Source organism: Cetorhinus maximus, chromosome 21, assembly GCF_964194155.1.
Source record: "Cetorhinus maximus chromosome 21, sCetMax3.hap1.1, whole genome shotgun sequence".
Classification (NCBI taxonomy): Eukaryota; Metazoa; Chordata; class Chondrichthyes; order Lamniformes; family Cetorhinidae; genus Cetorhinus; species Cetorhinus maximus.
Window position 1 is genome coordinate 16,280,792 of NC_135899.1, and position 14,680 is coordinate 16,295,471.

Consider the following 14,680-nt stretch of genomic DNA (forward strand, 5'->3'; position numbering starts at 1 on the left):
TGAATGACGTAAAGAAGCAACGTCGTCCCAGTTGTCAGGAGCTGCATTGATCTAACCCCTGAGCTCGAAACGTTAACTGTGTTCCTCTCCGCAGATGTTGCCAGACCTGCTGAGTTTTTCCAGCTATTTTTATTAATATTTTTGTTTTGGATTTCCAGCATCCGCAGTTTTTTGCTTTTATACTGAGCAGCGTAATCGTCATGGGTGGGGATTTTCTCAATATTTCTAAAGAATTGATCGCAAGAGGCAGTGAGGTACAATCGGCAGCTTCCTCTCTCTGGCTTCACGCTTTGCATTGGAGGCGTGGTCAGAAGATCAAGGAGCCACTTGGATCATGTCCGCCTCCAACTTCTGCACGTTTATCCAAGTCGCTCTGCTTTTGGGACTTGATGCCGTCGCAGGTAAGGGGAGTGGGAGACTTTTATACAAAATAATTCTTGCCCTTGCGAGAAGTGACACGTGAGGTGAGCCCGACCTGCCCGGCAGTTAGTGGGAAGTTAGTGGCTGCGGTGCAGAGATGCCTATGATGGCAGAGATGGCAGTTGTAGCTCAGTTGACTAGTCCCAATGGCCAACAGGGAGATAAAAGCAAAAAAAACTGCGGATGCTGGAAATCCAAAACAAAAACAGAAATACCTGGAAAAACTCAGCAGTTCTGGCAGGATCGGAGGAGAAGAGCACAGTTGACGTTTCGAGTCCTCATGACCCTTCAACAGAACTAAGTAAAAATAGGAAAGGGGTGAAATATAAGCTGGTTTAAGGGGGTGGGGGGCGTTAGTAGGTGGAGATAACCAAAAGATGTCACAGACAAAAGGACAAAGAGGTGTTGAAGGTGGTGATATTATCTAAAGGAATGTGCTAATTAAGAGTAGGAAGCAGGACAAACAAGGTACAGATAGCTCTAGTGGGGGTGGGGTGAAAGAATACTAAAAAGGCTAAAAGGTAGAGATAAACAATGGGTGGAAATACATTTAAAAATAATGGAAATAGGTGGGAAAAGAAAAATCTATATAAATTATTGGGAAAAACAAAAAGGAGGGGGAAGAAACAGAAAGGGGGTGGGGATGGAGGAGAGAGTTCATGATCTAAAATTGTTGAACTCAATATTCAGTCTGGAAGGCTGTAAAGTGCCTAGTCGGAAGATGAGGTGCTGTTCCTCCAGTTTGTGTTAAGCTTCACTGGAGCAATGCAGCAAGCCAAGGACAGACGTGTGGGCATGAGAACAGGGTGGAGTGTTGAAATGGCAAGCGACAGGGAGGTCTGGGTAATGCACTTTACAGCCTTCCGGGCTGAATATTGAGTTCTCACTGTTTCCCTCCTCCCTTATTCCCAAGAACTCCAGCACCACCAGTGGGGGAGTCTTAGATTTCCTTCAATTTACTTCAATGCTCTCTCGGTTTGTGCTGAAAGTTACACATTGTGTTTATGATAAAAATGGCGACAATTACCCTCAAGTCAAGGCTGCAGCCTCGACTTTATTCCTGTTAAGTTAAGCAGCTAATTTAATAAGCCATTACCCATGCGCATACACACACAAAATAAACCTTGGAAGTGTCTGCAGCACTTTTATTTGGAGGGGGAGGGGGGGAATAATGGGACGTTGGAGTAGAAAGCTTCGCTGTTTTTTTTAAAATGTGAATTAAGACCTTCTGGACTTTGCTGCACAACTTTGACGGCACCGGCAACATTGACCAGGTTGTGTTTGAGATTAACAAGGCGGTCACAGGTTGTCCCTTTCTGTTAACATGAGGTTTGACTCCGGCTTCCGGACACTCCGCGACTCGCCAAATGCTCATTGGCGACCAAGGCAAAATACTGTGGCTGCTGGAAATCTGAAATAAAAACTGGAAACGCTGGAAAAGCTCAGCAGGCCTGTGGAAAGGGAGAAACAGAGTTACCCTTTTGGGGTCCCCACGAGCCTTCTTCAGAGCTGGGGGTCTCAGAGCCCTGAGGAAGGGTCTCACGGACTCGAAACGTTAAACCCCGCTTCGCCCATTGGCGACACCCCGGTTCCTCGCCTGTTCCCACCCTCTTCCCAAGGATTCACGTCAGCCCAATAACATCGCAGCATTTCGGCACACGGGACCGGGACAAGAGCTTACCCTTGCCGCTCTGTCGACTACATTTCTCTCGTGTTCACCTGGCCGCAAGATATGGGGCCGTTGGTGGTTCAGGCTGTTTTGTCTTGCAGTAGGGGGTGCAGAACTACCGATTTAGGAAATAGGAGCAGGAGTAAGCCATTCAGCCTGTTGGAGCCTGCTTCCCCATTTGGTTAGATCATAGCCCATCATCCACCTCAACATCACTTTCCCTCACTATCCCCTATCCCCTGATGTCATTCGTCTCCAGAAACCTATCGATTTTTTGTTTTGAACATGCTCAATGACTCAGCTTCCACGGCTCCCTGCGGTAGAGAATTCCAAAGATTCACCGCCCTCCGAATGGAGAAATTCCTCATCACCTCAGCCTTAACTGGCCCACCCCATATATTGAGGCTGTGTTCCCCGGTTCTAGACTCATTCTATCTACGTCTTACCCTGTCATGCCCTGTAAGAATTTTCTAAGTTTCAATGAGATCACCACCTCTAATTCTTGGAAAGTCTAGAGAATGCAGGCCCAGTGTGCTCACTCTCTCCTCATAAGAGAATCCTGCCATCCCATGGATTAGTCTGGCAAACCTCCATTACACTCCCTCTTGGGGATTGTCTAGTCTCTCAAAAGTACACAGCTTAAGTCCACACTCTCGTTAACCATAACTGTTTATTTACAGCACATTTACACCTCTACACGAGGTTGGTGCTCTTCCTCCTTCCAGATTTCTCTTACCGACCCCTCAGTCAGGTGATCTGACATCATTATTACATCAGCATCATGTATGCTTCTGATGTTAACCCTTTACTCTACATCTACCCCTCCCCCAAAGTCATTCTCCCCATCATATTTACATCCTCTGACAGGCTCTTCTCTGTTTGTGTATGCTTTGATCAGACTTGAGAACTGAGCCTGAGCCTAATATGACAGATTTTTAAAAGAAAATCATTCATGGGATGGGGCATCGCATTTATTGCCCATCCCTAATTGCCCTTGAGAGCTGAGTGGCTTGCTTGGCCATTTCAGAGGGCATTTAAGAGTCAACCACATTGCTGTGGGTCTGGAGTCACATGTAGGCCAGACCAGATAATGACAGCAGATTTCCTTCCCTAAAGGACATCAATGAACCAGATGTGTTTTTAATTTTAATTTTAATCAACAATGGCCATCATTAGACTTTTAATTCCAAATTTTTTTTTAACTGGATTTAAATTTCACCATCTGCCATGGTGGGATTTGAACCTGGATTCCCAGAGCATTACCCTTGGTCTCTAGATCATTATTCCAATGACAATACCACTGCACCACCGCCTTCAAACCAATTGTCAAAGAGAACCCTGCAGGTCAGTTTACTATAAACTAGGAAATGCAGATGTAATTAGGGTTTTATTGTTCCTTCCCACAATGTGTACAGGGGGCAGGAATATGGGGAAGGGGGGTGTTGGTGTCGGGGATACCAGTCTGAAGGGTTCACCTAGGGAAACAAATACCATTGCACTGGCACTGCCCGTGGGTTGGTCCAAATTTTTTTTTTACTCATTCATGGGATGTGGGTGTCGCTGGCTAGGCCAGCATTAGTATTGCCCATCCCTAATTGCCCTTGTTCAGATGGGAATTTTTAAGAGTCAACCACATTGCTGTGGGCCTGGAGTCACATGTAGGCCAGATCGGGTGAGGATGGCAGATTTCCTTCCCTAAAGGACGTTAGTGAACCAGATGGGTTTTTACAACAATCAGCAATGGTTTCATGGTCATCATTAGACTTTCAATTCCAGGTAATTATTGAATTAAAATTCCACCACCTGCCATGGTGGGATTCAAACCCAGGTCCCCAGAGGATTACCCTGGGTCACTAGTCCAGTGATAATACCACTACGCTACCACCTCCCCGTACGCAGGTTGCTGTTGCACAAAGCCATAGCCGATGCTGAACAAGAGAATGGGTCAGGGCCCTCATTCCCACTGCTTGCTTGATGTTGAGGTAATGGCAATGTCATTGGATGATAACCCAGAGATTTAGGCTATTGCTTTGGGGGCATGGGTTCAAATCCCACCAGGGCAGCTGGTGGAATTTAAATTCAATGAATAAATCTGGAATATAAGCTAGTCTCAAGTAATAGTGACCATGACAAATATCATTGATTGCTGCTAAACCCAACTGGTTCACTAATGTGAAGGGAAGGAAATCTGCCATCCTTACCTGGTTTGGCCTACATGTGACTCCAGACTTGCAGCAATGTGGTTGACTCTTAACTGCCCTCTGAAATCGCCTAGTTCAACTCAGTTCAAGGGGAATTAGAGATGGGCAACAAATCCTGGCCTTGCCAGCAATGCATGTACCCCAAAAGAATAAAGGGAAGAAAATACAACCAGATGACTCATATGTGTGTGTGTGTGGCAGGAATTGTCATAAGCAACATTTATGCAGCAGTTGCAACATACAAACTGTGAGATTGGACTTTCAAAACTTTGGGATTGTTAACAAAAATAGAGGAGGAACAGGCGGAAGGTGCAGCTCTCTGGGCTTGGAGCCAAATGCCACCTCATTATTCTCTCCTCAAAAGCAGATCCAACTTTCCCATTAGTTCTGATGAGATATTTTGTAGTGGCAAGTTGATGGGGTAAGACCAGTAGGTGGGCCGCATGGTCATTTACCCCAATAGAGTGTTCTCCCCTCCCCCCCCCACCCGAACTAAAGTGCTTGAGATAGTGATAATGTTACATGGACAGTAACAGCCCCTCCCGACTTTCTGTAATTTCGACTTCAGTCGAGGCAAGTCATATAACCAGCAGCTGATCAAAGTTTCACGAATTGGCCAAAATTCAAACTGCACCCTCTGAAGCAGATATGAACCTACAGCTTTCTGACTCCGAGGTGAGATTATTAGCACTGAGTCATTGCTGATACCTGTTATACTCCGACATCCACTATCCTACATGCCTTGATACTTTCATTCCTACCACTTTATTGTATTTTTTTTTTGCTACTGCTACTATTTCTAGGGAAGGAAACTTTAGGGAAGGGAATCTTCTGTCCTTACCTGGTCTGGCCTGGATGTGACTCCAGACCCACATCAATGTGGTTAACTCTTAAATGCCCTCTGAAATGGCCTAGCAAGCTACTCAGTTGCATCAAAATGCTAAGAAATCTAAAAAAAGGAATAAAACTGGATGGACCACCCAGCATCGACCTAGGCACCGGAAACGACAGCACCAAAGTTAGTCCTGTTGATCCCGCAAAGTCCTCCTTACTAACAACTTGTGTCAAAATTGGGGGAGCTGTCTCTCAGACTAGTCAGCCAACAGCCTGATCAGTCATAGTCACGGAATCATAGTTTACAGATAATGTTCCAGACACCACCATCACCATCCCTGGGTATGTCCTGTCCCCCTAACAGGACAGGCCCAGCAGAGGTGGTGGCACAGTGGTATACAATGGAGTGAGTCCTCAACATCGACTCCGGACCCCAAGAAGTCTCATGGCATCAGGTCAAACATGGGCCAGAAAACTTCCTGCTGATTACCACGTACCATCCAACTTCAGCTGATGAATCAATGCTCCTCCATCACTTGGAGGAAGCACTGAGGATGGCAAGGGTGCAGAATGTTCTCTGGGTGGGGGACATCAATGTCCATCACCAAGAGTGGCTCGGAAGCACCACTGCTGACCAAGCTGGCCGAGTCCTGAAGGACATAGCTGCTAGACTGGGTCTGCGACAAGTGGTGAAGGAACCAACAAGAGGGAAAAACATACTTGAGCTCATCCTCACCAACCTGCCTGCCGCAGATGCATCTGTCCATGGTAGGAGTGACCACCGCACAGTCCTGGTGGAGATGAAGTCCCACCTTCACATTGAGGATACCCTCCATCGTGTTGTATGGCATTATCACCGTGCTAAATGGGATAGCTTTTGAACAGATCTAGCAACTCAAGACTGGGCAATCATGAGGTGCTGTGGGCCATCAGCAACAGCAGAATTGTACTAAACCACAATCTGTGACCTCATGGCCTGGCATATCCCACACTCTACCACCAAGCCAGAGGATCATCCCTGGTTCAATGAAGAATGCAGGAAGGCATGCCAGGAGCAACACCAGGCATCCCTAAAATTGAGGTGTCAATTTGGCGAAGCTACAACACAGGACTACTTGTGTGCCAAACAGCATAAGCAGCAAGCAATAGACAGAGCTAAGTGATTCCACAGCCAACAGGTCAGATCTAAGCTCTGCAGTCCTGCAACGTCCAGCCGTGAATGGTGGTGGACAATTAAACAACTCACTGGAGGAAGAGGCTCCACAAAAATCCCCATCCTCAATGATGGAGGAGCCCAGCACATCAGTGCAGAAGATAAGGCTGAAGCATTTGCTACAATGTTCAGCCAGAAGTGCCAAGTGGATGATCAATCTCGGCCTCCTCCGGAGGTCCCCACAGATGCCAGCCTTGAGCCAATTCAATTCACTCCACATGATATCAAGAAACGGCTGAAGGCAATAGATACTGCAAAGACTTTCAGCCCTGTCAAATTTCCAGAAATAGTACTGAAGACTTGTGCTCCAGAACTTGCTGCACCCCTAGCCAAGCTGTTTCAGTACAGCTACCACACTGGCATCTATCCGGCTATGTGGAAAATTGCCCAGGTATGTCCTGTACACAAAAAAAAAGGACAAAACCAACCCAGAAAATTACCACCCCATCAGTCTACTCTCCATAATCAGTGAAGTGATGGAAGTGGTCATCAACAGTGCTATCAAGCAGCATTTGCTTTGCAATTACCTGCTCAGTGATGCTGTGTTTAGGTTCTACCAGGGCTACTCAGCTCCTGACCTCATTACAGCCTTGGTTCAAACATGGACAAGAACTTCAGAGGTAAGGTGAAAGTGACAGCCCTTGACATCAAGGCAACATTTGACTGGGTGGCATCAAGAGCCCTAACAAAACTGAAGTCAATGGGAATCAGGGGGAAAACTGTCTGCTAGTTGGAGTCATACCTAACAGAAAGGAAGATAGTTGTGGTTGTTGGAGTCAATCATCTCAGCTCCATGACATCACTGCAAGAGTTCCTCAGGGTTAGGTCCTCAGCCCAACCATCTTCAGCTTCTTCATCAATGACCTTCCTTCCATCATAAGGTCAGAAGTGGGGCTGTTCGCTGATGTGTTCACTCCTCAAACACAGAAGCAGTCCATGTCCAAATGCAGCAAGACCTGGACAATATCATGACTTGGTCTGACAAGTGGCAAGTAACATTCGTGCCACACAAGTGTCAGGCAATGACCATCTCCAACAAGGGTGAATATAACCACCGTTGCTTGACATTCAATGGCATTATCATTGCTGAATCTCCCACTATCAATGTCCTGGGGTTACCATTGACCAGAAACTGAACTGGACTAGCCATATAAATACTGTGGCAATAAGAGCAGATCAGCGGCTAGGTATCCTGTGGCAAGTAACTGACCTGCTGCCTCCCCAAAGCCTGTCCACCATCTACAAGGGACAAGTCAGGAGTGTGATGGAATACACCTCCACTTTCCTGGATGAGTGCAGCTCCCACAACACTAAAGAAGCTTGACACCATCCAGGACAAAGCAATTGCTTGATTGGCACTACATCCACAAACATTTGTTCCCTCCACCACTGACACACAGTGGTAGCAGTTTGTACCATCTACAAGGTGCACTGCAGGAACTCACCAAGGTTCTCTAGACAGCAACATCCAAACCCACAACCACTACCATCTAGAAGGACAACAGCAGCAGACAGATGGGAACACCACCATTGGGAAGTTTCCCTCCAAGTCACTCAGCATCCTGACTTGAAAATATATCACCATTCCTTCACTGTCGCTGAGTCCAAATCCTGGAACTCTCCACAGCACCCTGCCCCCCCTAACAGCACTCTGGGTGTACCTACACCACTTCGGCTGCAGTGGTTCAAGAAGGCAGCTCAGCACCATCTTCTCAAGAACAATTGGGAGGGGCAATAAATGCTGGCCTAGTAAGAGATGTCTACATCCCATAAGTGAATAATAAAAAACAAGTAATTTTATTATGACTGTTAACTGTACCATGAGTACTGTTTCTTCCATTGCTACTATTACTATTTCTCGCATATTTCAAAAAGTACACTTTTTATTTTTAAGATGTCTAAAAGTACATTTACAGTTCAAGCTTATCATTACATAAAGTGTAATACATTTCAGTTTCTTTCAATGTAGCATGTGGCACTCTGAGGTACCTCAGGACTCCTACAAATGCTGGCCTAGGCATTGGGACACATATACCGTGAAAGGACAAATTTTAAAAAAAAGCTTTGTTTAGGCCCCTCATGGTTTTGAGTACCTCATCAAATCTCCTCGCAACCTCCCCTTCCCAAGGAGCCCAGTCCCAGCTTCTCCAGTCTATCCAAGCAACTTAAGTCCCTCCTTCCTGGAACCATTCTGATAAATCTTTTCTGCATCCTCACTAACATCTTCAAACCCTTCCTAAAGGGTGTGACCAGAAATGGACACAATTCTCCAGTTAAAGCCAAGCCAGAGTTCTTATACAGTTTCATTATAACTTCCACCCTTTTATACTCGATGCCTCTGTTTATAAAGCCCAGGATCCCATATGCCTGTTTAACCACTTTCTGTGCTGGCCTGCTACCTTCTATGATCTGTATACATATACCACCAGGTCCCACTGTTCCTGCACTCCCTTTATAAATGCATTTTTATAACTATTTGTTTTATTTTGCCTTTCATCATACTTGCTATCAATACATACCACTTCGTACCTCCTGGCATTAAATTTCATCTGCCATGTGTCCACCCATTTCAGTCCTGAAGACTATGTTGCCTGCCCAGTGCCAGGGTTAAGGTCACCTCCTCAGGGATGGTGTTGACCATTACCACCAAGAAGGACGAGGGCAGCAGATGCATGGGAACACCACCACCTGCAAATTCACCCCAAACTACATACCATCCTGACTTGGAAATATATCACCCTTACTTCACCGCCAATGGGTCAAACTCCTGGAACTCCTTCCCTAACAGCACTGTGGGTTTACCTACACCACAGGGACTGCAGTGGTTCAAGAAGGCAGCTCACCACCCCCTTCTCAAGGGCAATTAGGGATGGGCAATAAATGCTAGTCTAGCCAGCGCCACCCACATCCTGTGAAAGAAAAGCACATCCTGTCCTTTTCCTTGGCCAACCTAAATCTTATGATACTGTGATCATTGTTCCCTAAAAGTTCCCAGACTGACTCTTGATTCACTGGATCCACCTCGCTTCCCAGAACAAAATCTAGAAATGCCTCCTACCTCAATAAGTCAGAAACATACTGATCAAGAAAATTCTCCTGAACACACTTCAGAAACTCTCTGCATTTTACACTGTTACCATCACAGACTATACTTGGGTGATTAAAGTCCCCCTTTGCCACTCCCATAGAGTTCATGCTGTGCTGTCTCATTTTCCTGCAAAGTTTGTGACCTATAGAATATACCAAGTAGTGTAATGATGTCTTAACTCTAACCAAATAGCTTCTGTCCTTGACCCCTCTGATAAATCCTCTCTCTCCAGCACTGTAATTTTATCCGTCATCAATATCGTCACCCTCCTTTCTTTTTCCCACTCCCTATCTTTCCTGAAAACCTTGCGTGTAGGGATGGGGGAATGATAATGTAAAACAAAAACAAAATTACCTGGAAAAACTCAGCAGGTCTGACAGCATCGGCGGAGAAGAATAAAGTTGACGTTTCGAGTCCTCATGACCCTTCAGCAATGATAATGTAGCTGGACTAGTATTGCAGATGCCCAGGCAAATCCTCTGGGAACCTGGATTCAAATCCCACCGTGACAGCTTGTGGAATTTAAATTCAATTAATAAATCTAGAATGGAAAGCTAGTTTATACCCTTTGGGTAATTACATTGTTTTCTTTTGTCCATCAGCTCAATCAGAAACCCAGAATCCCAGCGAGTTGGTTGTTGGGGCCGTTGGGTCTTCCGTTTTGTTGCCTGGATTCAGTGATGAAGATTTTAAAAATGTTGATCATATCAGGTGGGCAATGTCAGGAGTGCAAATTCTCAATTACTACACTGTGACACAAATACCCACCTTCACTGACTTGTATAGGAATCGATGTACCTTCTACTCTGTCAATGGATCACTGCTGTTGAAAAATATAACACTGAAGGACAATGGACTATACATGGTGCAAGTTAATTTAAATGCCAGCAGGAGCAAATTGACCAAATTAAACATCTTCGGTAAGTGCTTTGTGTGTTTACTATTTTGTAATATCAATGTAAAACTCTTGTAACAGGAGATAGTGAATCTCCCATGCCATTTCTCAATTCAAAAGGGCATAAAGACTTAGATTTAAATCGCACCTTTCACTTTACAGCCAATGAAGTACTTTTGAAAGTGGGATATAGGGAGCACAATTGCAGGTCTGCACACACAAAGTTTCCACAGACTGTGAAGTGAATGACCATATCGTCTGTTTTTTTTACAATGTTACTTGAAGGATGAATATTGACCAGGGCACCAGAGAGAACTCCTCTGATCTTCTTTGGGACAGTACTGAGGGATCTTTTACATCCACCTGAAAGGACAGGCAAGGTTTCACTTTAACATCTCATCAAGCTACAAATCTGACAGTGCAGCACTCTCTCAGTACTGCGCAGGAGTGGCAGCCTAGATTGTGTCCTCAAATGTCTGAAGTGGCACTTGAACCCAGAACCTCCCACTCAGAGGCAAGAGTGCTACATCCCGAGTCACATTTGACACTAATGCTGAAAGGTCAGGTGCTGAGATGAGAAAGAGGGGAAGTACAAATGTTTGCTGAAAGAATTTGGAAGAAATACCCAACAACTTTTCTTAGCCACCAATCTAAATATGTGGATGGTCCACATTGTCCAGAGAAAATTAGTCAATAATTTGAGTATATAAATAGTGTTTTCCTTGCCCACTGCAGGTTAAAAAATTTTCTCTCGGAAGGTTGTGCAACCTTGGAACTCTTTGCCTCAGAAAGTGGTGGAGGCGGGGTCATTGAATATTTTTAAGGCAGAGGTAGATAGATTCTTGTTAGGCAAGGGAATCAAAGGTTATCGGGGTTAGATGGGAATGTGGAAATCGAAACACAAGAAGATCAGCCATGATCTTATTAAATGGCAGAGCAGGCTCGAAGGGCCGAATGGTCTGCTCCTGTTCCTATTTCTTATGTTCTTAAATATGTAAACAAATTTGTTGATGTAATGCATTGTAGCTGTAGAAGCAAGCAACCCTACCTCAGTATAGTTAGATTGTTCTGTCATCATAGTCATTTCAGAAGTTAAGTTCACATGCTACTTTGCTTTTTGTTGTTATAATTGGACCAACTGCTAATCAAGCTCCTTCCTGCACAATGGTGCACTTTGAGTACGCATGATGTATTTGATGGTGAAGCATGCAGAAAACAAACTTTATTGATGTAGAGCATGGGTCATCAATCAATGACTGTACATTGAGAGAGTAGCTTCTTGGTTGAAAACCATGCTCCTTTATAAACCTTACCTCGCTCACATCCAAGGTATGTGTTACAAGTAAGACCTCACATTCCTGAACTTCCTGATTTATCTTCCACCCATTGGTGGAAGGATAAAAAAATCAGAGGGTACCAAGTGAAGATGATTGGAAAGGAAGCAACAGTGACATGAGGAAGCAGCGAATGGTTAAGATCTGGAATGCACTGCCTGAGTGCATAGTGAATTAGTGGCTTTCAAAATAGAATGGGATCATTATCTGAAGAGGAAGAATTTGCAGGTCTACAGGGAAAAGGCAGGGGAGTTGCGCCAGGTGAATTGCTTTTGCAAACAGCCAGTAAACAATGGGCTGAATGGTTTTCTTCTGTGCTGTAACCAGTCCATAATTCTACGATGTTTCTGAATCCTTTGAGTGGTTTAGTCTACAAATTGCCTTTCAAACCCTCTGACTATCTTTAGTACACTAGCCTTCCCAGTCACTTACTTCCTTGCAGAGTCATCTGTGGTTTTCCTGTTTATGCTAGAAAACCTATTTCTCCAATATAAAAGACAGGTTGATTATTAACCCTTAGTTTTCCAAGTTGTTCCACAGTTACATACAACAAAGTAATGGATTCTTGACTTTTAATACTGATGATCCTTAGGCCTTTCACCACATTGAGTGGAATAGGGTCTGAGCCCAACAAAACAGCAAGACCTGCCACATTGTAAGAACGGCCACTCTCACTGTCAATCATGTAAAAGAAGCCCTGGTGTGCTTTGCATAATTTGGTTCCAAAATGTTGTGATGCTTTATTAGAGTCAGAAGTGAAGGCAGTAAACTGCACTAAACTGCATTCTAGACGTTGTGCACAGATTGACACCAAAACACTCTGGGAGCTGTAGCCTGGTACATGTTTTGAATACCCTCAGAAGCTTACCACTTTTTAGGGTTGTTTTGCATCTGTAGCAAAGTGTCATCTCTGTACATGTAGATGCACTATTTTAATACAAGATGAGTATATCTCTTTAGGTATTTCTAATAGCAACTAAAAGAACATATAATTTTATAGCGGGAGGCTGTTTAACAGTGCAATAAATGATATATTATCAGTGACTGGATACATCAAATTCAGGTTTTATTACATGACTTGCTGACATTAATGGATAGAAAATTAGACAGAAAATATGTACTCCAAGCACACCCTGAGAAAAGTGGAATTTAATACCTTTTATACCTCTGTGCCTGGATCGGTTGGCTGGATGGCTAGAGTGTGGTACAGAATAATGCCGATACTGCAGGTTCAATCCTTATACTGGCTGAGGTAGCTCTCAGGGCCTCTCTTCACCTTGCCCCATAGTGATATTATGGCATTCCCCATGATTAAGCAACGAGGTGGGGACTGCATGAACAGAGAGAGAGAGAGAGACCTTTAGGCACCACATTTTAGAAAGGATGACAAGGCCTTGGAGAGCAGAGATTAAATTTATATCACTAAAATTATACCAAAGCAGAGGGAGTTCAGTTCTGTGAGAGAGCGGAGAAGCTGGGATTTTTCTCCTTAGAGCGGAGAGGGTTAAGAGGAGACATAATGGAAGTGTTCAAAATTATGAGGGAGTTTTTAAAAATTCTTTCCTTGGCTGACACCACCAGAAAACAGATTAACCTTTTCATCTAATTGCTTTTTGCGGGATCTTGTGCAAAACACTTGCTGAGTTTGTTCCAGGCCATAATATGCCTGTACTTTGTAATAGTTCATTGTACATGAAGCACTTTGGGACTATTTCTGTGAGATGCGAGAAGGTGCTACATAATACAATTTGCTCTTTCTCGTCACCATGGTGATTCCTTGTTGGTCTCGCAAGCCACAACACAACAAGCCCAGATATCGGTTGCAGTCTGTGATCTATTAATTTCTTACATCTGTTATGGCGAAGTGATAAGACACTATTGCTATCAGACAAGAAAACCTGTGCAAACTATGTATGATATGACTTCACATGTGCAATGGAAATGAATAGTTTTACTTTATATCTAAGAACCAGTTTCATTAACGGATGGAAATAGAATGAAGCTTTTGTGGCTAACCGCACTAACGTAATGTGAAGCAGCGATGTTTTCATGCTCAAATCTTTTTCTCTGTTCACTCCTTCACTCCCACAGAACCACTGTCAGAACCTTTGATCTTCAGTAATTCCACCTTTGTCGATACCAGCATTGCATTTGTCTGTCAAGTATCTGCGGGGAAAGCGAGTTCCATTCTGTGGTGGAAAGATGACAATGTGATAACCAATGGCCAACGTTATCAGTTGGCAGAAGACAACAGGACAATGGTTATTTATAAAGCCATAAAGTCAGATTGTGGGGTATACACTTGCACTGCGGAGAATGCTGTTAGCAAGAAGAACGTTTCACATTCGCTCGCTATTTATGGTGAATCACATTGTTTATCATCATTCTCACTGTTATATGACTGTTACTCCAATGGCAAATAAATTCCCATGGCAGAAAAAGGAGTAGGATGGGCAGTCACAGACTGGTAGTTCAGTTTGCTGATATACACTCCCACATTTGCCAGGAGTGTCAAAGTGGAAAATTATCTTTTCACTTAACATTGTAACTATGGCTATAGTTGCAACCTAGCATTCCTGTTGGGAATTGATGGGATTGAGTGCAATTGATTTGATGGAGGTGTTCCAAATCATGAGGGGGCTGGACAGAGTAGATAGGGAGAGGCTGTTCCCATTGGTGGAAGGTTTGAGAAGCAGAGGGCAGAGATTTAATGTAATTGGCAAAAGAAGCAATGACGACACGAGGAAAAACCCTTTTACGTAATGAGTGGTTTAAGATCTTGGATGCACTTCCTGAGAGTGTGGTGGGGCAGGTTCAATCCAGATATTCAAAAGATCAAAAATCTGCCTAACTCAGCCATGAATATATTCAATGACCCAGCCTCCACTGCTCTCTGGGGTAGACAATTCCAAAGATTAATGGCTGTCTGAGAAAATAAATTCCTCCTCATCTCCATCTTAAATGGGAGACCAGTTATCCTGAAACTGTGTCCCCTGCATCTAGTTTCCCCATGAGGGGTAGTATCC

At 44.2% G+C, this 14,680-nt stretch overlaps 1 protein-coding gene across 3 annotated transcripts in view; it reads left to right on the forward strand.

The window, feature by feature from the left end:
- The first annotated feature begins 235 nt into the window (after positions 1–235).
- The window catches only part of LOC144695701 (SLAM family member 9-like), a 46,569-nt gene continuing 32,124 nt past the window's right edge, over positions 236–14,680 (forward strand). For 2 of the 3 annotated variants that reach the window (XM_078566656.1, XM_078566657.1), the window contains exons 1-3: positions 236–401; positions 10,028–10,345; positions 13,746–14,015. In XM_078566656.1, coding sequence (XP_078422782.1) covers positions 335–401; positions 10,028–10,345; positions 13,746–14,015 — 655 coding nt within the window. In that variant the 5' untranslated portion in view covers positions 236–334. Of the gene's footprint in view, positions 402–4,868; positions 4,966–10,027; positions 10,346–13,745; positions 14,016–14,680 lie in introns of those variants that run through there. The other variant, XM_078566658.1, reaches the window with a different exon arrangement.